This window comes from Elephas maximus, chromosome 1 (assembly GCF_024166365.1).
Source record: "Elephas maximus indicus isolate mEleMax1 chromosome 1, mEleMax1 primary haplotype, whole genome shotgun sequence".
Taxonomy (NCBI): Eukaryota; Metazoa; Chordata; class Mammalia; order Proboscidea; family Elephantidae; genus Elephas; species Elephas maximus.
In genome coordinates, this window is record NC_064819.1 from 78,903,649 (window position 1) to 78,928,783 (window position 25,135).

Sequence of the window (25,135 nt, forward strand, 5' to 3'; positions counted from 1 at the left end):
TTGAGGGGCTCTGAAAAGAGCCTTTTAGAGAAAAATATTGAGAACTGTTTATGCCCTCTCCCCGCGGATGCGGCGGGCCAGCTGGATGTCCTTGGGCATGATGGTGACACGTTTGGCATGGATGGCACACAGGTTGGTGTCCTCAAACAGCCCCACCAGGTAGGCCTCGCACGCCTCCTGCAGCGCCATGACCGCAGAGCTCTGGAAGCGCAGGTCGGTCTTGAAGTCCTGCGCGATCTCGCGCACCAGCCGCTGGAAAGGCAGCTTGCGGATCAGCAGTTCGGTGGACTTCTGGTAGCGCCTGATCTCGCGCAGCGCCACGGTGCCGGGCCGGTAGCGGTGGGGCTTCTTCACGCCGCCGGTGGCCGGGGCGCTCTTGCGGGCAGCTTTGGTGGCCAGCTGCTTGCGGGGCGCCTTGCCGCCGGTGGACTTGCGGGCTGTCTGCTTGGTTCGGGCCATGAGTAAGGAGTCGTGACTGCTGCACTGGAGAGACTAAGGTATGAGGTGGTCGTGGCATTATTTATAGTGACTCTCGCGTTCTGATTGGACCGTCTACTGTTGCTCCGCCTTAGCCTACGCAAGCGGAATTGGCCCCCAGATTAATCCCCTAATACAAAATGTTTCCCGCTCCCACTTCAGACTAAAAACAAAAAACATCAACCAACCAAACTCTTTGCCGTCGAGTCGATTCCGATTCATGGGGACTCTAGGACAGAGTAGAACTGCCCCATAGGGTTTCCAATGAGCGGCTGGTGGATTCAAACTTCTGATCTTTTGTTTAGAGAGGCGAGCTCTTAAACACTGGGCCACTATTTCAGCCTAGGAAATGTAAAAAAAAAAGTATTTTACTGGTTAAGAGAAAAAAAACTTGTTGGAGTTTGCACTATCTAAATTACAAGAGAATCCTGTTTGCTTGAGTATCTGAATTCTTGGGACAAAGTTTATTGAATAACATTAAAGGAACAACTGAGATTAAGGAAACTGACTCGTAAATGGGGGCTTCTAATGTGGGTCGAAATTCGAGTGTGCTATGTTAGTACTTCTAAAATTTAAAAATCATGCTTTTTAACACAACGATCTACAGTCACTACCTTTGGCTTTGCAAGCCATGCTGTACCGCGAACTGATGTAGTGGCGCGAAAGCAGTCATAGGACAAAGGAGCAATGACACATGCGGCATGCATTTGGCCAACAGCGCTAGTCTACCGACCCAGGATTTTTCATTGACTCGGAGACGTTGGTTACGCTGTTACCGGCGTGCCAAACGGAAGGGGAGTAACTGCTTTAATGCTTACTATCAATTTAAACTACTCTCTTCCTTAGTGTTTGGTTAAACCCCCGAAGGTATATTAAAAACACGATCCAGCTATCATTAAGGAACTTTTGACTTTCAAAGTGTACCCGGCTCCTTAACAGATTTTGTGGGTGGCCCTTAAAAGGGCCTTTGGGGAATAGAACGTAGACAAAATCTCTAGCCTCCGAAGCCGTAGAGGGTGCGCCCCTGGCGTTTGAGCGCGTAGACCACGTCCATGGCAGTGACTGTCTTGCGCTTGGCGTGCTCGGTGTAGGTGACGGCGTCGCGGATCACGTTCTCCAGAAAGACCTTGAGCACCCCGCGGGTCTCCTCGTAGATAAGCCCGGAGATGCGTTTGACACCGCCACGCCGCGCCAGGCGCCGGATAGCAGGCTTGGTAATGCCTTGGATGTTGTCTCTTAGGACCTTGCGATGGCGCTTAGCGCCGCCTTTGCCGAGGCCTTTACCTCCCTTGCCGCGACCAGACATGTTTACGGCTGGACGGAAGACAGTTTGTCAAGCTTTAGAGGTAGCGAGTTATATAGTGGTTAATCGGACCTGTTTGGGAACTCCTTACACCAGCTGTATCACCTCAGTTCTCAGATCCGGAGCCCGGGGGCGGGAAGGTGGGGGGAAGGCGGGGGGCGGTGCTTAAACTCCTACTTTCAAAAAGATGCCGAAGCAAGAATTACTATTGGGTGTATAGAGGTCCAACAGCTCTTCCTACTGTGCTTTGCGCCCGCCCACCAATGCAAGGCCCTTCCTTTGTTCAGGTCAGGCCATGCGGTTTGCTATTCTCAGTCACCTCTTAGCACTGATCTCTGGCTGCTGGATAGCGTGACCCTTTTTGAGAGGGAGGATTGCACTCATTTCAGCTGCTCGTGTAACTGTCTCGTATGCTAAATACTTTCCATATAATCTCGATTTAATGAGCCTCCTCAAAAGTGCTTTCCGTATAATGTTTAGTCAGCCTGAGAAGAGGCTGACTTCAATGAACGCTCCTTGATTATACCTTCAGTGTGGGTCTCCTCACTTTTAACAAAATTGTTTCCCTGTCCTCTTCCTTACTCATCCAATCGCCTTCCCTTTTCTTTCCATTACCGCCCCCAGTCACATATTTGGGGAGGGCTGACTTTCTTTTTTTCCCCCTTCATCCCACTTAGAAACAGTTTAGGAAGTTCTTTGAAGAAGGAAGACCTTCCCCCGCCATTTCCCTGGAGAGTCGATTAACAGGTAGAAATGCTGCTCAGCTCTAGGGGGTTCCATACACTCCTCTCTTCCTCTCCTCTCAACTAGGAAATCAACTGCACCCAGAAACTTCATCCCTTGAATTTACACGTTCAGAATGCAGAAACCATGGACTACATTCTTCCGGGGCGGGGGTGGGGGGGTGGGGGGGTGGGGTGGGGTTTAAAAAGACAACGTGTTGGGTTGGTTTCCAAGATGTAGCTGTTTGGAATTATTTTCATAAGGCCCCACTTGCTTGTGTTCTTCAAGGTATCAGATTCTGGTTTTTCCCTGTGAAACTTTGGCAGCCCTTTCTCCCACATTCCCTCTTTTTCTGAGTATCAGTCAGCAATGTTTACCTTTTGTTTCAAACATGTGTGATTGGTTTTTATGCCTTGAAAAACGATCTAATTTTATCCTAGGACTTAGTCTTTCCAAGCACATTGTAAGCTCTTTATGATTAATGCACATGCAAAAAATTACATGTCCCATGTTCTATCAGTTAATAATCCATTTCTCATTGAACTTCTAGGTTGGTTTCTTTTTCTTTCTATTAAGTAATAATGGAATTCCAATGCTTAACCTTGAAGGTGTAAACCCTATTTCTTCGGGTGAAATAATCTTAGCAATAAAAAAGAAAAATTACCTCTTCCTGTTCAACTACAGAAAAACCAGGCAGTGTTCTGCCTTATCAAATAGCAACTGTCCCTGAATATGTTATTTTAATGAAGAAACACTGAGTGTTCATTTATCTGGTGAATATAATGTATTCTGACAGGTCTAATTTTGTTTGGTTGCCTTGGCAATTTGCCCTGAGAATGATACAGGCATAGTCATCTAGCTTTTCCAAAGTTGTAAATACTTGTTAATTCTTTTTGTTAAATCAGATACTTTGTTAATTTGTTTCTTCCACCTGCATAGAGGAAACATACTGGCTGACCCGGAATTCAGATTTCTTGAAGAGTTTGAGAATCTTGTTTCACTTAAATGAAGTACTACTTGAATGTTTTCTTTTTGTCTGCCTCAGCAGATAATGGTGCTAATTCCCGAGTTGCCCAATAAATCCTTGTTGATTACATGGAATAAATACTGTGGGTTTTTTTCTTTTTCCTTCTCACATTAGGAGGGATTGAAAACCCTATGGAACACATTCTGACTCTGACATACATAGCATTGCCATGAGTAGGAATTGACTCAAGGGTAACTGAACCAGTAGTTTGTAAGTTAATGTCTGAACACACAGCAATTGGTTTATTGCTGGGTGAATTGAAAAGAAATGTGAGATTTTTCCCCTGCAAAACTGATAGCCATCCATACCTGCAAAGTAGCCCTACCTGAGCAGCCAATAGGTTTCATCCACTTCCTAAATCTCTGGCAGCACTAAACCTGTCTTTAGCCTCTCTGGGTAGCAGCAAAAGAAAATCCTGCTGATTCCTGGGCAATGACTAAGGCAAATTCCTGCGGGTCCAGACTGTCGGTGGTGAGGTGCAGAACTGTGGGATGGGGTCATCTCATGTAGTCTAGCTGGACTTCACTGCATGACTCCTAACTCTTGTTCTTCCTACTATATTAGTTATTTATTGTGTAACAAATTACCCCAAAACAAGCAGCTTGCAAGAAGAAATTAATTATCTCATACAGCTTCTGAAAGTCAGGAAAGAGAGAGTGGCTTAACTCTGGTTCTGACTCAAATGTGAAGGGTGAAGCTGTCAGCAGGGGCTGCAGTCATCTGATGCTTGACTGAGTGGAGCTAGAGATGGCTCAACCACATGGCTGTGGTAGTTCCCCAATGACTTTTGGAGAAGGCCTCAACTTCTGGCCATGCGGGTTTCTCTGCAGGGCGGCCTGAGTGTCCTCCCATCATGGCAGCAGGGTTCCGCAGAGCAAGTGAATGAGAGAGAGCAAGCAAGAAGCACAGTCTCTGAAGTAGCTCACCATCACTTTCATTTTATGTTATTTGCTTTACTGCATCGGTTAGAAAGCAGTCTCTAAATTCAGCCCATACAAAAAAAAAAAAAAAAAAAAAACTCAAGAGGAGGGGAATTAGGCTCCGCTTTTTGAAGGGAGGAGTTACCTGTTGTGTTCTAAGATAAAATCTGTTATAAGATTTTATCTTAGAAGTTTAATAGAGAGATACTCAGGTTTAACATGCATAAATTTGTTTAGTTTATTGCAAGGTAGTCATGATAAGGCATACAAGTAAGATCTCACAACATTCATTTAGAAGAGGAGAATTAGAACTAACAATTACAATAACAAAGGTAATTCAATGTTTAGAGTCCAAATCTTCAGACTTCAGGCTTTTGCCTTTAATAGTAGGTCTCAGGAGGAAGGCTTAACCGTGGCTTGAACTGGCTATAAGGAGGTGGAGGTTTCTAATAGCTAGAGTTCAAGGTCAGCGGTGGCAGACAGAATCTCAGTTCCATCTCTGCCTTTTCTCTGTGAGTGAGCAGAAATTTAGGGTTTATATGTGAATTTGAGGAGCCCTCGTGGCACAGTGGTTAAGCACTTAGATGCCAGCCAACAGATCAGTGGTTCAAACTCACCAGCCACTCTGTGGGAGAAAGATGTGGCAGCCTGCTGCTAAAGATTTACAGCCTTGGAAACCGTATGGGGCAGTTCTACTCTGTCCTAAAGGGTCACTATGAGTCTGAATCGACTCTATGACAATGAGTCTTGGTTTTATATGAATTTGTTACCTTGGCTCCACATGACAAGGTGCAGTGTGACATCAAAAATTAGGATGTTATTTCTTTTCTCTGGGGTTAGAAACCAGCTGAAGGACTCACTTTTTCTTCAAGGTTAGAGATTAGGGAGGTTGTTTAGATATTAACTATGTTCTATTTTCTTGTGTCACAGCATGCCAGTCAAAGTGAACTTAAAGGTTGTTTATGTTCTTTACATACTTCAAGTTTCTTGTCTAAGTTCAAAGCTTTTGTAAATAACTTTCTTATGACTTAACAGTTTCTAATGACTTATAGTTAATGTTAGAGAGCCTCACAAAGATAGGCATATTTCTAAGTTAACGCTATGAGTGCTTATACATATATATTTCAAAAGCATAGTAGTGACTTCTACATTATGAGATTTGAGATCATTATAGAAACATACAGAGGCATATCAAAGAATTTTTGGACATTTCCTAAAACCACCACTTCTATACCCAGATATAGGCTTCAAATTGAAAATATCCTCACTAGTCCGTAGTTGACCTGGAATGCTGAGGAGTTAAAAGAGATAAGAAAAACATTTAACTTCTGCCTTCCCTATTAAAGAAAAACAGTGCTCTCTGCCTCCCAGCTTATTTATTTAAATATTTTCCTTATTTATTGTCCTGTGGAGCCCCGGTGGCATAGTGGTTAACAGCTCAGCTGCTAACCAAAAGGTCGGCAGTTCGAATCTACCAGCAGCCCCTTGGAAACTCTGTGGGGGCAGTTCTACTCTGTCCTATAGGGTCACTGTGAGTCAGGGGCAACTTGATGGCAATGGGTTATTATAGCCATTGGAGGCTTATGTAGATCATCTCCTTCCCACTTTGCTCTCAGCTGGAGATTGTGGAAAGAATTATGAACTGGTATCCACCAGCCCAGGGCTGTCCTTCAATACTAAAGCAGTACTGGAAAAGACAAACTTTGCAGAGCTAGTAAGAGAGTACCTTGTACCCCTTCTAAACCCTAGAGACTATTGTCAGGGTCACATACAAAATGCACATGTGAATATATTTGGAAACTATAAAGCTTTATATAATAGTTGTTGTCAATATGACATCTACTCACCATGGAGAATAAAAATAGTGGTGGCTACACATCTGGGATGAAATGTGTGAGACTGAATGGGAAAGCAGATTAAAGAGAGTATTGGAATTTAAAAACAGGACAATTTGGGGAATTATTGTGTAGGAAATAAAAGACCGTTATATCTCTTTAAGCTAAAACCATTCTTATTTATGAAGTATATTTATTTAAGGTACAAAATTTGGGCTGAGTCCTCTCTGGGATTTCTTTGTAAACAATCGATCTATCCTTTCTGAAGTTCTCTGAGGAACAAAGGAAATAATATATGCCAGTGCTTTCTGAATTTTAAAGCAAAGAATGCATACAAATTAGCAAATTCACTCATTCAACAAGTATTTATGGGATACCTGTCCTATGTGGGGCTCTTTCCATTCTAGAGATACAATAGTGAATGGAACAAGACAACTTTGGCTTATGGCATGTATATTCTATAGAAAGAAAAAATGAGTAAAATTCTTTAGATTTGGGGGAATGCATATCTCCTGGATCTGGTGTTTCATACACGTAGTGTCATCACGTAAGGGATACAGAATCATAAGGAAGCCCTCAGGTGTGGGGTGCGGGGGTGGGAGCTGTTGCCTCAAATAATTCCGCTGTAGCTTCTACCTTAGCGAAGTCATCAATATAAGGTCAGGCAATCAGCCTGCAGGGCTCAGCAACCAGGTTTTGATGGCAGGGTGCCTGTGTATTGCTCCTCAGACATACTTCTGCATTGTCAGGCTCCTGGAAGCTGGCAAATAAAAATCGATGGATGGGGTAATTTGCTAATTTTATAGTATCGAAATCTTGGAGTGAATGTGAAGGATAGTAAACATTTCAGAGCTTTATCTGTAGGATTGCCAGAAGGCAAATTACTGCTAGACAATAAGCAATACGACTCTCTTGAGAATCAAATGTTACAGTTTGAACAGTAACATTTCTCTCATACTGATTAAGTCCAATCATATTCAGGTTTTTTGTTCTTTTTGGAGTGATATATATATATAAAATTCAGTGTGAGACAAGTTGAAGTCTACTAACCATTGCTAGATACCTGGGCAACAAAACAAAACGAACAAAAAACACCCACATTGCCTGAATTCACTTAACTACAGATAGCCTCTGTCTCCCGGGAATCTAGACCGTTCAACTAACTCATCTCTATGGAGCAAGTTTAAGGTATCATTCTAGGCACGGTGGGTACACAAAACAAAGCACTCATCTCCCCAGACATTTACATTCTAAAGGGGGGGTTGTTGTTAAGTGGAATCCAGTCTGTTCCGACTCGTTGCGACCCTATGTACAACAGAACGAAACACTGTCCGGCCCTGCGCCAGCCTCACTATAGTTGTTATGTTTGAGCCCATTGTTGCAGCCACCTAAGTGGGGGAAAAGCAAAAAACCCGTTGCGGTCCAGTGGATTCCGACTCATAGTGGCCCTATAGGAGAGAAATGCCCTACAGGTTTCCAAGGAGCAAAACTGCTAACTTTTTGTTTAGCAGCTTAGCTTTTAACCACTGCAGAGAAGGAAATGCAAATAACTGTGTTCTAAATCCCATTGTAGTCTGTTTGACAAACTGCCAAACAGCTTTTAACATATAGATTGTCCAAGTGGCCTAGGGAAGTTTTTAATCCGGGAAGTGGTTTTGTTCATTTGTGCTGACAGTTGCTTTAAGAAAATTGACTTAACCCACTGCTAACCACTGTAGCTAATGTGAAATTGATGGTTGTAACTTTTTTTTTTTTGCAGCTAAATGAGATCTCAGTCGTTGGGTATCTCGGTGGTAACGTTCCTCCCCTTTTCAACAATTCTGCCCCAGAACGTCAACACTGTGTTTGCAGCTACTTTCAGTGGGAGTGTGAGTGGCTCTGAAAAGAGCCTTTGGGAAGGGAAAAAAAACTAGCAAGCCCCGATGGACAGTTTAGGCTCTCTCCCCGCGAATGCGGCGCGCCAGCTGGATGTCCTTGGGCATGATGGTGACACGCTTGGCGTGGATGGCGCACAAGTTGGTATCCTCAAAGAGCCCCACCAGATAGGCCTCACACGCCTCCTGCAGTGCCATAACCGCAGAGCTCTGGAAGCGCAGGTCGGTCTTGAAGTCCTGCGCGATCTCGCGCACCAGCCGCTGGAAAGGCAGCTTGCGAATCAGCAGTTCAGTTGACTTCTGGTAGCGCCTGATCTCGCGCAGCGCCACGGTGCCGGGCCGGTAGCGGTGAGGCTTCTTTACGCCGCCAGTGGCCGGCGCGCTCTTGCGGGCAGCTTTGGTGGCCAACTGTTTGCGCGGCGCTTTGCCGCCGGTAGACTTGCGAGCTGTCTGCTTGGTACGAGCCATAGCTACAACAGTCGTGCACTAAAAAGAAGCGACTGAAGGAGTGATACTGGGACCAGAATTTATACTCATGCTCCGACCCTGATTGGTCAGAGCTATTACAGCAGTAACCTAATTGGTTACTTCATTCTTTATCTGGTTCCTTCCACCCCATGTAAACGGTTTTGTTTTCCATGGTATTCATTTTTATTTTCTATTTTTTACAGGAAAGAATAATTGTTTTATTTTCTATTTTTTACAGGAAGGAATAATTGCTGTACCCCATCCTTTTTGAGTTTACTGCCTTCGACCAATCACCTTATTACGATTCCACCAGTGAAAAGGGAATCTGACCAGTAATTTGTGGAAGTCAGCGCCTAAACGATCCTTAAACGCATTTTCACTGGAGCCTTTTTTCCTTTTCAGTAACGCGAAAAAAATTCCAGCAGAAAACGTTATTATTTAGTCTCTGAAAAAAGTTTTGTTTCATCACTGTATCAGTAAGCTCTGCTTTTAATGACTACCAAAACTCAAAACAAAGATAGTTTAAAAGTAGACTCGGGAACATTCGACCCTGGAGCAGTGGAACTTTACTTTGCCCAGCGTGGTGTTGGTTAAGAGGGCTTGATAGGTGCTCGACTAAATGAAACGAATGAATAGCTATCTTCTCATTAACCGATTTTGATGCAAGGAACTTACTGGACTATTCAACATGAAAATCTGTGTTCTTAATCAGTATGTGTGCGGTAATAAGTTTGCATCATCAGTGATTAAGACTTTACCAGTAATTCTGGGTAGCACTGAGAAAGCGTTTGGATTAAGAGTGAGGTTTTAGGTATCAATGAACCATCAGGTTCTACAATTTTGGTAAAGGCCCAGAGAAAAGAAATGACCTAAGTGACATTCTTCCAGAAGGAAACTCTCACAACTTTGTTTTTTAGCGACTGAGAACGAAATGTTCCTGGGGAAAGGGCAATAAAGATGAGCTGTTTATTTTTAAATTGAGCAAAGTGAGTTTTATGTGCTTGGTTTTAGCCAGGTTATTTGTTATAGGTTTACAGAAAACAATGTGTTCAGTTCTTCCTAAGAACTGGTGGATGGCTCTGAAAAGAGCCTTTGGTTTAGTTCGAAGTCTGAACTGGTGATAGAGTTTAGACCTTATTTACCCTTGGCTTTGTGATGGCTCTCGGTCTTCTTGGGCAGCAGCACGGCCTGGATGTTGGGCAGGACGCCACCCTGCGCAATGGTGACTTTGCCCAGCAGCTTGTTGAGCTCCTCGTCGTTGCGGATGGCCAGCTGCAGGTGGCGCGGGATGATGCGTGTCTTCTTGTTGTCGCGGGCCGCGTTGCCCGCCAGCTCCAGGATCTCGGCAGTCAGGTACTCCAGCACCGCCGCCAGGTACACCGGCGCGCCGGCTCCAACCCGCTCTGCATAGTTCCCCTTGCGGAGCAGGCGATGCACTCGGCCCACTGGGAACTGGAGTCCGGCTCGGGAAGACCGAGTCTTAGCCTTGGCGCGAGCCTTACCGCCCTGCTTTCCCCGTCCAGACATGATGAAATAATCTTGACCCCCGCCAAAAGTGAGTAGTAGTACATAAAAACTCACCTTTTATAGCTATTGCTAGGCGCGAAAATAAAGCTGTGCCAATGGCTAAACGGCAGATCCATTTTAACCAATGCAAATACAATTTTTTAAAATGAGTGTTCTGATTGGACAATATTGTCGTTTATGTCATTCACGGAAGAGGCGCCAATCAGACACAGAACTTTACTATTATTTGCTTATGACGCTATAAATCGAAAGAACACGACGCATCCACAGCTTGTCCTGTTTCTTGAGCACTATTTTCTCCTCTTAACTATGCCTGAACCGGCTAAGTCTGTCCCGGCCCCTAAGAAGGGCTCCAAGAAAGCAGTGACTAAGGCGCAAAAGAAAGATGGCAAGAAGCGTAAGCGCAGCCGCAAGGAAAGCTACTCCATCTACGTATACAAAGTGCTGAAGCAGGTCCACCCCGACACCGGCATCTCCTCCAAGGCCATGGGCATCATGAACTCTTTCGTCAACGACATTTTCGAGCGCATCGCTGGTGAGCCCTCTCGCATGGCGCATTATAACAAGCGCTCGACCATCACGTCCAGGGAGATCCAGACGGCCGTGCGCCTGCTGCTGCCCGGGGAGCTGGCCAAGCACGCCGTGTCCGAGGGCACCAAGTACACCAGCGCCAAGCGAGCCGCCCTCGGCAATGCATACCCCTAAGGCTCTTTTCAGAGCCACCCACATTCTCAGAAAATAGCTGATGCACTTTGCCTGTAGTCTTGTTTCTTGTGTGTGTGTGTTGGGCGGGGTGGGGGGGGGGAGAGGGGAGCTGGTTAGTAGAGGCAGATAGCAGGAAAGGGGGAAATGTAGAAAGATTTCCGCACGCATTCTTGGCGTGTGGACCATACAAATTTAGTATTGTTTCTTTGTCGCCCTTTGAAAACTAAGAGGCTTGCAGTTTACTCTCTGCGTCAGTAGCGAAAATTTCGCTTGGGGTTACTAATCACCAATGCGAGTAACGCCCTCTATTATTGGCCAGCAATACTATTTGAAAAGCCCGCCTGGGGCTGCAATTAGTTAGTATGTCATTCAGGTTGTGGGTTTTGAAGAGGTACATTTTAGAATTTTACGTTATCTGCTTAAAATGTTCCGGGTTCTGGAGCCAAGAGTCAGAAGCTGTAAATTAACAGTCTTGTTTTCTACAGTCAAATCCTGGGCAAGTTAGTTAACTTCTGGATATTTATTCCAACTCACCCCCGCCCCCAAAAACAAAAAAACATTGCGGTCGATTGAATTCTAACTCACAGCGACCCTCTAGGAGAGAGTAGAAATCCCTATAATGTTGCCAAGGAGCGGCTGGTGGATTCCAACTGCTCGCCTTGTGGTTAGCAGTCGTACGTCTTCACCATTTCACAACCAAGGCTCAATCTACTTCCCACTCACTACAAAACAGGGGCTGAATGGAGTTGTTCGCAATCCCACGTGTGCAGAGTAGGACTTCTCCATAGAGTTATTAGTGCTATGACCTTTGGGTCAGAGAATTTCCTTAAGGATGAAATGTTAAGCAGCAAACCCAGCAACTTCGGAAAGCGCGGTCTTATATTTTCATCAGGCAGCCAGGCCAGGATTTATTCGGGCAAGGGAGCTGCTTTCAAGCTGGAATTTGAGTCCGCGATCAGGTATTCTGAAACAAAAGTCGGAGAACCCAGTGTTTAAGGAGCAGCGGAGCCCAGAAAAGACCACAGATTAGGGGGCAGGCCAAAACAAGGGCTGGCTAAGAATACTAGGGTGTGGAGAATTCCAAGGAGTGGTGGGTAGTTTTCACGTAAATTAAAAAAGTCCTTCAAAACCCTCCCACCACCACCACCAACCTCTCAGTAGTGTCTGAATTCTTCTTTCTTGCATTTCAGAGTATTAACTTCTTCCGCCACCCCGTCAACGCCTTTCTCAAGTAAATGATTGATTTCGTAAATCCATTTTTTTTGGGTCAGACAGCAAAATATCAAGCTCCACCCTCTTCCTCCTTCAGGCTTCAATCCCCACCCCACCCCAGCCCTGCCACTTCCTTTTCCGTATTTCCCTATTGTCTCGTCCATTGAAGTTGGGAGTGGGGGCGCTCTATCTCGGACGAACAGTCTTGTCCCTGTCACAAACAACAAACTCCCCCAAAATCCTATCAACAGGTCAGCTGATCATGCGAAATATGCGAGTTTGTCCTTCACGTCCCTAAAATGAAGTCCTCTGATTGCTGAGCCGCTGTCTCTGAGGCTCTGCGCCTTGGGAACTGGGGAAGGAGCCCACAGACAAGCCACAATACTTGATTGAAAGAGCCCCCCTAATTCCTTGTGTTCCAGACCTCATCGGCACCTCATTCATTTCTTTTATTCCGTGCTCCGTTTCCAAGGTTATTTTTTTTCTTTCGATCCTTCACAGATTTTCTAAGTGATTCCACCCGGAGCGGCTGGGATACTGACTATTGCCCTCTTCTGCCATCTTGTGGCAAAAGATTAGCACAAATCCAATTCATTGTGCTTCCCAGACCCATATTAAAAGCTTCCCTTTTCCAACCTCAGCGCTCTACTGAAGAGCTGTAGGGAAGGGTCGCCATTTCTGTTTCCCTTTAACCGCTGAATTTAGGCTAGTTTCTGCAAGATTCGCTCGTGGGCGCGCGTGCATGGATCCGGGTGTGTAAAAGAGAAGACCGAAAGAGCGTATTAGAGAGAGAGAGACCATTAGTTGTGCTGTGTCGAGTTTTGTGGCCTGGCAAGAGCTGCCCCCGCTCCCTTCCGAAAAATAAAAATATAAAACCAAGATACTTTGCATCCTATAATAAATAAAAAATAATAGAGTCCTGCTCTGTAGTTCTGGTCACCAAGATAATAAAAACTTGAATGTTCCTTGTAAACCTGAACAGCTAGGCTGTTGTTTGAAAATCTGTCATGACTTTTATGAATATGATAATTATGTAAGCTGCAGTTTTTTCCACTCCGAACAGGTCTATGTAAACTTGGTAACCTTGGTCATTTCTGCAAGTTTTTTTTTTTTTTTTTAATACTTGTGATTTTTTCAAGAGTCTGACACTTTTGCCCTCTTTGCAAGTAGAATGTTTCTTTCCTTTCCAAATGTTTCTCTTTGTCCTCTTTTGACAGTTCCTATTTCCCAGCCAAGTCAAATGCCCTACTAAAGCACTTGAGGCCATTTTCCCATGCTTTGATTCCAAACTGCTGTTGTAGGGGAAAAAAAATCACAAAGTTTAGTAAAGCAAAAAGAAAGTTTTATTCAGCATATATTCAAAAAGACAAAAGTTGAGAAGTGGACAAGCATGCTGCCAGAACTAATGTCTGCCCAAGTCCAAGGAAATATTACAGAGTAAGCAAGAATGGGAAAACTGACAAGCATGCCACCACAGCCATGTCTGCCTGAGTCCAAGGAAGGTTACAGTCATCAGTGTATATTAACATTACAAATGGGCAAAACCACTGAAAGCTTCACTTTTTCACAGATTGGCTAGAAACTGTCATCCTATATTTTGAATTGTATTTCTTAATAATTACTGGTACAGGCTTCAGTAAAGACAGTCAGAAGGGTCTTCATTGGGCCAACAAATTTCTGTTCACTATAGGGTCGCTATGAGTCAGAATCGACTCCACGGGAGTGGGTTTGATTTGGTTTTTGGTATATGTTAATAGAAAAAAGATAAGAATGAAAGGTCTTTTGTGTTCTGGCTTATGTGAATAAGGTTCCCTAAAAGACATTTTCCAAGATTATCCTATTGTCCTTATACCTCATGGCCCAGTTGATGTGTCCTTGTGAGTTCTTGTGAGCCCAGTTCCACCTGGGTCACGTTCTCTGTGCTCAAGGATAGGGAATAATGACTCCGATATTATTTCCTAAATCACTGCTATTTCAAATTCTCTTTCATAAAATGTCTACATTTTGCTTAAACTGTGGCTGAAGACGCAGTAGCGATATTCCCTAAACCAGAGGTTAAAAGTCAAATGCCCACAAGGGCCCAGCAGAGAAGAGCAAAACTAACTGAATGGTAGAAAACCTGTTTCATGTTTACAAAGAAACATGTTCTTTGCTATTTTTCTTCAAATATACAGTTTTCTGACACTCTGTTACATTTTACCAGTTTTGATAGAGATAGGGACCAACACATATTTCACTGTTCTCAAAATTGTGCTATATAAAAAAAGCCACAGCACAAGCACCATTTATAAATGCCAGCTGACTCAGAAACTAAGGCGACCCTTGGGGACTGCAGAACACTGAAGAATATACACCTTGTACAATGCAGTTTCACCCAACTGCTTTGTGGAGATGCAGGCCAAGGACAGTGAGTCTTCTGATTTTTTAAGAGTACATGCATTTTAATCGGAAATATTCTAAATTTTTGACATTGGCAAATGTCATGGATTGAATTGTGTCCTCCAAAAATATCTGTCAACTTGGCTAGGCCATGATTCCCAGTATTGTGTGATTGTTCACCATTTTGTCATCTGATGTGATTTTCCTATGTGTTGTAAGTCCTTTGTATTGGGTCTCTATGAGTTGGAATCAACTCCACGGTACATAGCAACAATAACAAAGATGTTGATGAGATGGAATTAGCAGCAGTTAAAGTTAATGAGGCAGGACTCAATCTACAAGATTGCATTGTGTCTTGAGCTGATCTCTTTTGAGATATAAAAGAGAGAAGTGAGCATAGACACATGCGGACCTCATACTACCAAGAAAGCAGCACTGGGAGCAGAGCGTGTCCTCTGGACGGGGATTCCTGCGAGGAGGAGAAGCTCCAAGACCAGGGAAGATTGATGACAAGGACCTTCCTCCAGAGCCGACAGAGAGAGAAGGCCTTCCCCTGGAACTGACGCCCTGACTTTGGACTTCTAGCCTACTAGACTGTGAGAGAATAAATTTCTCTTTGTTAAAGCCATCCACTTGTGGTATTTCTGTTATAGCAGCGCTAGATGACTAAGACAGTAATAAAATATGTATAACATGGTGCAGACTAAACAACAACAAAAAAAAGTCTGCAAACTTCATCAGGTCTTGATCTCACAGGTGAAGACCTCTGGCTATCAACAGAGATTTCTGTGCCTATTCCAAGCTGTCCACTCTGCTCCCCTCCAAGGCCCAGGTCAAGTGCCCAGGCCTTCTCAGTTTTCTTAATCCTCAGCTGAAAAGAATCCATCCCTCACCTGGTGCCTCTGGACAGAGCACAGAGTCTTGCACACAGCAGGCATTTTCTGCAAGCTGAGTAAATGAGTAAAGAAGTGGAGAAGTAAAATTAAATTTAAAAATTCTTTAAATTCACAATCAGTAATGAGGTAAAAGTTGTGTTGGAATTGTTTACTATGGATTGGATAGTTAACTGGGTATATAAACCCTTTCTTTTTACATTTGTTTCTTGTGATACATTCTCATCTACCTACTTTTCTACTGTCTCTGAGAGTTCCTTATCTTTAGTGATTGCTCCCATGCCTCCTATCTTTCTTACAATGAGTAAAAGGAAAGAGAAAGGTAAAATGACCACAAGAGTCTTAAACTGAATCTCAGCCTCTCCCATTCCTGGTATTAATCCTTTCTGCAAATTGGCTCACCGTTGTTTCCTGAAAAGGTACCTACCCACTCCGTCCCCCCCCTCCAAAAAAAAAAACATTGCTGTTGAGTAGACTCTGACTCAGAGGTCCCTGGGTAGTGCAAATAGATGGTGTAAACAGTTTGTTCTTGGCTGACATCTCAAAGGTTGCTGGTTCAACCCCAACCAGTGGCTCTGTGGAAGAAAGGCCTGGAAATCTCCTGTAAAGGTAACAGGCAAGATGCAGCTCAGCTCTACTCTGTAACACATGGGTCCCTATGAATCAGAATCAATTCATTTGTTGGCAATGGGTTTGTTTCCTGAATCTAGTTTGTCGCTCTCTTTTCAACTCTTGTTTCCTTGTTGTTGTTAGTTGCCATGGAGTTGATTCGGATTTATAGTGATGCCATGTGCACAGAGTAGAACTGTTCTATAGTTTTCAAGGTTGTGACCTTTCAGAAGTAATCCCCAGGCCTGTCTTCACAGGCACCTCTGGGTTGGTTGAACCACCAACATTTTGACTGGTAGTTGAGCTATTTGCATCACCCAGGGACTCCTACTGCCTATTTAAATAAGGCACAGATTCTCAGGCTGTTTAAATCAGCTATTTACCTAGAAAATCACTACTTTTAATTTATTTATTTACTTTACCTCCATGCATATGGGAGAAGTAGGAAGAACAAATTTTCCTCTTCTGATTTAGCAAAGAAATATCACAAGGATTAAGAGATCAAGGGCAGGGGTGGAGGGTGGGGGAGAAATGTCCATTTGCATCTTATTACTAGGGCAGCAACTTTTTTTTTTTTATAAGACAATCGATTTGAATTACAACTGATAAAAGCTGAAGATTATTTCCACAGATCATAGTAATAATGTTTGAGGTCTGGGTGTCTTTGAAAAAATCTCCTGTTAGAAATATCAGTGGCCAGGTCCATTTTATGATACCTGATAAGCTCTTTTCTTCTGCAGCTCCAAGGAAGGGGATTTCTCTCTCTAGCGCTTAGAGGGGCCTGTTTTCGAGACCGGGTGCTGGAACTCCACCTCTTATTTTTATTTAGAGTTAAAAGCTGGCACCAGAAACTGACAATCTGGCATGTAGAATTAAAAAGGAAAAACAAGATTATTAACAAAAGGGGTGTGGATTACCAGAATAAATTACCAAAGACTTGGAAGTGGACAAAAGAGATTCCAAAGTGTGGGTGCTGAGTAGTGGAGCCTCCGGGATTATTTTATTCTATGGGGGCGTGCGTCTTTGATTGATTAGGCTATTTTACAACACTGTAGAGACAGAATTTGAGTTATATTGATAAACTGCAAATGATTCTTGGTGCTAAGTATCGAAAGAAAGGTGCGGAGCAAAAATCACATTTTTTTCCTCTAAGTCTCACAAAATAGACACTCAGCTCTCTGCCATACGAATGTTGCCCCACAAAGAGTTTTCTGGGCCTTTCTAAGGATATCTACGGTTTGAAAATCTCTATAATTTTCATTCAAATCTATGAAGTGGGCAACTTTGAGGGATCAGATTCCAACTCTGATCCATGACAAAGCTTGAGTTCTACCAGCCTCAACCCCACCGCTACTCCAGCTGCTCCAGCTGCTGTCACCACTGTCCATGTAATTTATTGAATTCTATGATCTTGCTGGTCTCCTTTTCCTCAATTAAAAGTGATTGTCAAAGTCTCTTCCACCAAAAAATGTTTCTAAAAATAAGTCTCTTTCATGTGGGTCACGTGAGCTATCAGTAACAAACGTAATTTATGACAAGAGTTGTTTCAATCTTGCACAAATTATGCTATACGAAGAGAGTGTGCTTTGAGGGTCCACAGTCTCCGGTCCTTTTCAAAATGGCTGTCTTTAATATAGCTGCTCTGGTTTCATTTTTATGATTGCTAGTAGGAAAGTCTTTAGAGAGCAGAATTAGTGTTTTGTAGAAGATTAAGAGATAAACTGAATTCAGCACTTTGAGAGAATGTTCTCTCTATGGTCACAAAATCCATGAACAAACTGGAAAACTGGAAATCCATTTCTTAAACAGAACCCAAGAGAAAATAAAGTTCCATCTTTCTTGGCAGTTTTCTTCTTTTAGATAAATCACATCTGTCCCCATGTGATCCATAAATTAGGAAGCTTTTTACTGCGAACACTGTTTTAAAATTCATCTCAGGTGGAAATTATATAATCATGGCCATACATGTTAGCAAGAGTGAAAACGGTATAGGAGACATACACATCAAACTCGTGATAGAATTGCCCCGAGGAAGGATTAGAGATGAGGTAGAAGAGCACTTTAATTTTAATGTGTTTTTTTTTTCTTTATAAAAAAGTTTTGTAGTGAATATGACATGATATGAAGTAATAAGTTAATTCTGTATGGTTATTTTTGTTCTGTAATTTTTTAAAAGGTAAAAGGAGGGGGGAAAATGTAGAATACTTCCGTTTAATGAATCAGAAATTGTGGTTTTTAAGTGATATTTACAAAATCACAAGTACCTAAGATGCATCAGGCCATGTTCTATGTACTGCTGCAACCGCTGTCATAAAACAGACAAAAATCCCTGTCCTCTTGAATTTACATCCCATGGAGGAGAAAAATAATGAATTAATTGATAAAATAAAATACGCTTTATGCTACAGAGTGATTAAGTGCTACGGAGGAAAACAGAACAGGAGCGAGAGATTGCTGGGGGAGCTGCAATTTTAAATACTTCCGATTGCCTTTAACTGAATCTCTAAAAGTGAAAAGAGCTCTGTACGGTCCTTTAGAATTCTAAATATATTCTCCTCTACAATATGGCAGTAAGCAGAGACGGAGGCCTTTCAGCTGAGGTGTTTTGAATAAATTATCTGCTGAGAGGGACATTTTACATTCCTTAATTGGAAGTTACTTTCTGACTTGCGTATTATTTTCATTCCAAAACGTCCCTAAGAAGTGAAAACTTATGTCCGCTGTTTCGGAAGCTGTCGTTTGGTCAGTAGATGCAAAATCGGTGAATATATATTTTTAATGTCATCAATATATTTTTTTAATAGAAATAAAAGCCCTAGCAGAGGATGGTTTCGATCCATCGACCTCTGGGTTATGGGCCCAGCACGCTTCCGCTGCGCCACTCTGCTCCACGGGGTTACCACTGCTTGAAGTAATTCCTTTATTATATTTTTCTCCGAAGGTTGCTGTTTCTTTATGCTACAAAAAGAAACGATCTTTTTCTCCAAGGGTCGTTGATGCTATTCATGGCTCACATAAGATAAGTTCAGAGCACACTTGTACATTGATCCCAAATATTCTGCACGCAAACGAACTCCGTGTCTCTAGGGAAGCAGCCTCTCGCCAGCCTGCCTGCCTCTTTCACCTGGCGGAGGCCATTGCAGGTTATTATATAGTCACAAAATGTTATGAGTGACCAAAAACAAACAAAAAAACTGATCAGAAAAGCATCCGACCTTTGAAAAACAGAACGTTTTTAAGATGTGTGGAAGGGTTATATAAGGAAAAAAAAAAAAAAAAAAAAAGGAGCTGTTGCATTGGCCGGGAATCGAACCCGGGCCTCCCGCGTGGCAGGCGAGAATTCTACCACTGAACCACCAATGCTTCCTTATACAAAGCCTCCTGATTAGTCTAGTAAAGGATTTCCTTTTCCTGTTATTTGTATCCAAACACTTTCTAAAACAACCTTTTTAGATAGTTTTTCGGGTTTTATTGATTATAGCCGTGAAGTGTTCCCTCTTTCCTTTTTTAAGGAAACTCTTTCACAAGCTCAGAGCGTGCCTCTGCAATGCTGGAGGCTGGCCGGAGTGTAGGCAGCCCAGTCCCGGGCGCGGCTCCGTCACGCGGTTGCCCTGCTAGCTCCCCACTCCCGCGGGCGGTCGGTTTCTCACTGTGGAGCTCCGAGGCTCCGGATTTTTTAGAGTCCCCAGAAGCTCCTTGGAAGATGCCTAATTCTTTAGATTGAGAAAAAAAACAAAGAGGGGAGTATTTTTGACCGTGAGGAGGCTCCACGTTAGGTGGGCTCTGGAGGAAATGGAAGAGGCGGAAAAAAGAGAAGGTGCGAGAAGGGAAGAAGAAGGGAAGGAAGTCGGGAGAGAATCTCTGGAGGAGGAGACAAAAGAGAAGGAAAAGAGGTAGGAGCCCGGAGTGTGAAAAGAAGAAGGGGAAGCGAGGAAGGAGTAATGAGGAGGGAAGGGAAATAGGAACCCTTGCTTTGCCTGTATTGGTTACCCCAGAGAAAAGGGAAGAGATAAGGAATCTGGGAATTCTAAGGGTTTGCCTTATGCTTCGGTTGCCATAGTTACGGATGTGGCACTATTCCCTTTCAGTGGAATCCAGCTCAAAAGTCTCGTTAAAGGATAAAACTTCACCTTGCCATCTAGTCAGTTCCCATTCATGGCGACCCCATGTGTTACAGAATAGAACTGCTCAATACAGTTTTCTTGGCTGTAATCTTTAAAGATGCAGGTCGCCAGGCCTTTCTTCCATGGCCTAACCGGATGGGTTAGAACTGCCAATATTTTGGTTAGCAGCAGAGGGCAAACCATTTGCACCGCCCAGGGACCTTCATTAAAGGATTTTTTTTTTTTTTTTTTAAAGTTGAAGTCATGACTCTGATATAGATATAAAAAAGGGCCCATATTTAAAAGATTTTATTCAACTCATCAATGAAGTATTCATGAAGTGTTAGTACCACCAGTTACTACTTCCAAAGGCCGGAAGCATTTATAAACAAGGAATATTGAAATGTGTAAATAAGGGCAATACTTTTTGGGGGGAGGGTGTTCTACCACCTGATGGATAATTCGCATGTCTAAATTCATGAATTATTTTGCACTGATATCAGTTATCTACAATTTAGAGAGTTGTAAAACAGCTCCCGTGGAATTTAGAATCAGATGACACAAAAGAGTGTGCTATAATTTTCCTTTGAAGCATGAAATTTTCCCTACAGTCCTCTTCTTTTTAAAGGAGATTGCTTGTCAGCCATGAATACAATCAGAAGTGCCAAATTCTGAAGTTAAATTCACTATTTTTCAATGCCAACGGTCTGATGTTTCTAACCATGTTCCCTTAAAATGTGCGTGGGGATTCTTAGCATGTGGGTTCACAGATGAACCTGATGAAAAATCTGGACCCAGTCCCTAGAAACCTGTGTATACACACACATTTGCAATCTATTTCAGGGCTTGGACCTAGGGTAAGAGTCCCTGCTCCAGTAGTTTTGCCGTATCTGCTCTCCTTTTAACTTGGAAGTTGCCTTCATCAAGAACTGTCTTCCCCATGCTGCTCATTTATTCATTTTCATCCTTACCTTCTGAGCACCTGCAGCCCCTCTTTTATGAGGGCCTCACTTAGGGGATCAGCTACGATGGTGGTGGTGTGGGTATAGCACGTAAACAGGTATAGCTCAAGCTGCATTCCTGAAGATTGTCCGCAAAGCCTTAAAACTACCCACAAGATCTACGTGCCCTCCTGCTCCCCACTTACACCCACGCTTACATCCACGCTTCATCTCTGCCCATCACAGGCCTTGTTCACCATGTTCCAACCATGCTGGCTTCTTTGCAGTTCTTCAGAACCCTCCAAGCATAGGCCCAGCACAGGCTTTTGCAGTTTCTATTCCCTATGCTTATGCAAAGGCATTTGACTGTGTGGATCATGACAAATTATGGATAACATTGCAAAGAATGGAAATTCCAGAACACTTAATTGTGCTCATGAGGAACCTGTGCATAGATTAAGAGGCAGTCGTTCAGATAGAACAAGGGAATACTGTGTGGTTTAAAGTCAGGAAAGGTGTGGGTTAGAGTTGTATCCTTTCACCATACCTATTCAATCTGTATGCTGAGCAAATAATCCTAGAAGCTGGACTATATGAAGAAGAATGTGGCATCAGGATTGGAGGAAGACTCATTAACAACTGGTGTTGTGCAGATGACACAACCTTGCTTGCTGAAAGTGAAGAGGGCTTGAAGCGCTTACTGATGAAGATCAAAGACCATAGCCTTCAGTATGGATTTCACCTCAACATAAAATAAACAAAAATCCTCACAACTGGACCAATAAGCAACATCATGATAAATGGAGAAAAGATTGACGTTGTCAAGGATTTCTTTTTACTTGGATCCACAATCAATGCCCATGGAAGCGGTGATCAAGAAATCAAATGACAACGACGCATTGCATTGGCAAATGTGCTGCAAAAGACTTCTTTAAAATGTTAAAAAGCAAAGGTGTCACCTTGAAGACTAAGTTGTGCCTGACCCAAGCCATGGTGTTTTCAATCGCCTCATATGCATGTGAAAACTGGACAGTGAATAAGAAAGACTGAAGAACTGATGTCTTTGAATTATGGTGTTGGCAAAGAATATTGAATATACCATGGACTGCCAAAAGAATGAACAAATCTGTCTTGGAAGAAGTACAGCCAGAATGTTCCTTAGAAGCACGGATGGACAGACTTGTTTCACATCCTTTGGACATGTTATCAGGTTGGATCAGTCCCTGGAGAAGGACAATATGCTTGGTAAAATAGAGGGTCAGTGAAAAAGAAGAGACCTTCAACAAGATGGATTGTTACAGTGGCTACAACAATGGGCTCAAGCATAACAATGAGTGTGAAGATGGCGAAGGACTAGGCAGTGTTTTCTTCGGTTGTACATAGGGTCGCTATGGGTCAAAATTGACTTGATGGCACCTAAGAACAACATCAATGTGACCATAAAGCCAAGTATTGTCCTTTCCTGTTTGGGAAGGTAATTTATGTAGCCCTGGTGGTGCAGTGGTTAAGAACTTGGCTGCTAACAAAAGGTCAGCAGTTCAAATCCACTAGCTGCTCCTTGGAAACCCTATAGGGCAGTTCTACTCTGTCCTGTAGGGTTGCTATGACTACAGGGCAACAGGTTTGGCCCTGTGCTATCCTTACAATTGTTGCTATGCTTGAGCCTGTTGTTGCAGCCAGTGTCAATCCATCTTGCTGAGCGTCTTCCTCCTTTTCACTGGAAATAGCATCATCACTAGTGTTGGTGTCACTCAGTGCAGTAACTCATGGTGTCACTATCCCCCATGGACCTCCCCCCATACCAGACCATACAGAATCCTTAGTAATGTTTTTGTAGAAGTGTCATTAATTTTAATCATGGAACAATATGTGATAAATATAGTTTAAAATTTTATGCTTAACATATATATAGTTTCAAATATTATGCTTAAGCATAATATTTCTTAGATTATATGAATATTAACAACAAAATTGTTCTGTAAAATCTTGCATTGAATTACAATATCATTAGTAACTGAGCGGAAGCTTTTTTGATTTTTCTCCTTTTCCTTTAGTTACTACTTCATTCTCAAAAAAGTTATTGATATAGGTTCACAAATACTAACCACCACAATGTTGTAGCTAAATCAGCAGTAAGTTTGACAAAATCAAAGACAATAAGAACCCCAGCAGCAATGAAAACAACAGCGCGTACCTGTTGCTGTCCAGGTGAAGCCACGTGATTTGAGCATCATTATAATTGGGTAATAATGGCAGCTTTGACCAGAACTCATTAGAAGGTTCAAAAAATAAATGAGCATAGAGTTTTAGCCTTATAGGTATATTGATAGATGTAAGCTGGGCTTACAAAAAATGTTTTTGCTGTTATAACTAACGACAGATATTTTTATAAAAAATAATAAATTTCTGCTGAAAATACTGCACAAAAATTTTATAAACAGCCATTTTGCTGTCATCTCCTCTGATAGTGTCACCCACTGTGATCCGCACCCCGTAGTGATCCCACTGGCTGGAAGCCCTATGGGGCTGTTGTACTCTGCCCTAAAGGGTCACTATGAGTCAGAATCCACAACAGCAGGCCAGAAGCTGATAAAGGCAGATGCTGAGGACAGGTGTCCGAAAAGAGATAAAGGAGATTTTAGACTTTTTCCTGAGATACCAAAGTAAAATATTTACATCTACTCTTCTGATTTGACTTTTTAAAAAATACCCCACTATATTAAGGTACCCACTGCTGTCGGAAAAAATATTTATATTCCTTTCAAAACAAAAACAAAAATCATAAAGTCACTCCTATTTAGTCTTTTCTTTAAAAAAAACCCATTCTTTATATCTCCTAAAACCAACAACAATGACAAAACCAGTTGCCATCAGCAACCCCATGGATTACAGAGTAGAACTGTGCTTCATAGGGTTTTTGATGGCTGATTTTTTGGAAATAGATCACCAGGCCTTTCTTCCTTATATCTCCTAGCAATCTTAAATGCCAAGTGCAAACTAATGATTGACAAAGACTAGCATTAAAAATGCAAGTCTTGAAGATTTACATGAGTCTTTTTTTTTTTTTTCAAAGCTAAGGGATATGCTGCTTCAAATAGAGACTATTCTACAACACACAGCTAGTTCAAAGAATTCATCTTGATTTGGTGTTTTATCTGTTAGCTCTTGCTGTATTCTTATCAATCCACCTCAGCATACAGTGACTTAAAAAACTGCTTGTCCCCCCGAGGATCTACAGATTAGCTGAAGGTCAGCAGATCTAGGATAGGCATGGCTGGGTGGCTCTGCAGCTATCTGCAGGCTCACTTCCTTCCTTCTTTTAGTTAAGAAAATTAGCCACCTATCAATGCATAGCTAGGAATGGATAATCTTGAAAATACCTGTTAGTAGTTGTATGTCTTCAGGTGAGCCAATTCATTGTTTTGAATTTCAACTTTTTTATCTATGAGATAAGCATAACAATATCTATTTTTATAAGGTGATTGTGACAATTAAGAAGTCCTTGGATTTCACCTAGAAGCCCTAGTGGTGCAGTGGTTAAGAGTTCAGCCACTAACCAAAAGGTCAGCAGTTCGAATCTACCAGCTGTGCCTTGGAAATCCTATAGGGTAGTTTTATTCTGTCCTATGGTGTCGCTGTGAGCTGGAATCGACTAGACAGCAATGGGTTTGGGTGTCACCAATGGTTAAGCACTGGACTACTAATGGAAAGGTTGAAAGGTTAATGCATCAAATCCATCCTGAGGTGCCTCGACAGAAAAGCCTGCTTCTGAAAGGTCACAGTCACGAAAACTCTGTGGGGTGCAGTTCTACTCTGAAACACATGGGGTTGCCACAGCTGGTTTGGTTTTTGTTTGGTGACAATTAAATGAGATAATCCGTTATAAATATTTAGTACACTGCCTGGCCGCAATGCGATGGATTGCTTTTGTGTGGCCTTTCTTGCCATAGACTTGTAACTTCCACCCAAGTGATTGGGTGGGACTGTGCGCATAAGGTAATTGTGGCCAACCAAGGGGATTGATCAGTTTTGCCATAACACTACGCTTAAAAGAGAGACAATTCCAGAGCAGAGGGAGGATCTTACCCCCACCAAGGAAGAAAAGCCAGAAAAGGAGCGTGTCCTTTGGACTGAGGATC

General features: G+C 42.7%; 3 protein-coding genes and 2 non-coding genes across 5 annotated transcripts; 1 reads left to right on the forward strand and 4 right to left on the reverse strand.

The window, feature by feature from the left end:
• Positions 1-8,146: 8,146 nt before the first annotated feature.
• On the reverse strand, positions 8,147-8,645 carry LOC126077383 (histone H3.1). The gene has a single exon (XM_049886687.1). The coding sequence runs from the start codon at positions 8,625-8,627 to the stop codon at positions 8,217-8,219; it is 411 nt and encodes a 136-aa protein (XP_049742644.1). The 5' UTR covers positions 8,628-8,645; the 3' UTR covers positions 8,147-8,216.
• A 775-nt stretch (positions 8,646-9,420) lies between these two features.
• Positions 9,421-10,275, reverse strand: LOC126077320 (histone H2A type 1). The gene has a single exon (XM_049886548.1). It carries the CDS (start codon positions 10,152-10,154, stop codon positions 9,762-9,764), a length of 393 nt encoding a protein of 130 aa, XP_049742505.1. The 5' UTR covers positions 10,155-10,275; the 3' UTR covers positions 9,421-9,761.
• A 121-nt stretch (positions 10,276-10,396) lies between these two features.
• Positions 10,397-10,909, forward strand: LOC126077314 (histone H2B type 1-J-like). The gene has a single exon (XM_049886533.1). It carries the CDS (start codon positions 10,464-10,466, stop codon positions 10,857-10,859), a length of 396 nt encoding a protein of 131 aa, XP_049742490.1. The 5' UTR covers positions 10,397-10,463; the 3' UTR covers positions 10,860-10,909.
• Positions 10,910-18,768: 7,859 nt separating this feature from the next.
• On the reverse strand, positions 18,769-18,840 carry TRNAM-CAU (transfer RNA methionine (anticodon CAU)). Its single transcript has one exon. It is a non-coding gene; the product is annotated as a tRNA-Met (tRNA).
• A 404-nt stretch (positions 18,841-19,244) lies between these two features.
• On the reverse strand, positions 19,245-19,315 carry TRNAG-GCC (transfer RNA glycine (anticodon GCC)). The gene has a single exon. It is a non-coding gene; the product is annotated as a tRNA-Gly (tRNA).
• Positions 19,316-25,135: the final 5,820 nt, after the last annotated feature.

Excerpts from the sequence above, each read along its gene's own strand:
- LOC126077320 (XM_049886548.1), bottom strand. The coding sequence starts at position 10,154 with ATGTCTGGACGGGGAAAGCAGGGCGGTAAGGCTCGCGCCAAGGCTAAG.
- LOC126077314 (XM_049886533.1), top strand. The coding sequence starts at position 10,464 with ATGCCTGAACCGGCTAAGTCTGTCCCGGCCCCTAAGAAGGGCTCCAAG.
- LOC126077383 (XM_049886687.1), bottom strand. The coding sequence starts at position 8,627 with ATGGCTCGTACCAAGCAGACAGCTCGCAAGTCTACCGGCGGCAAAGCG.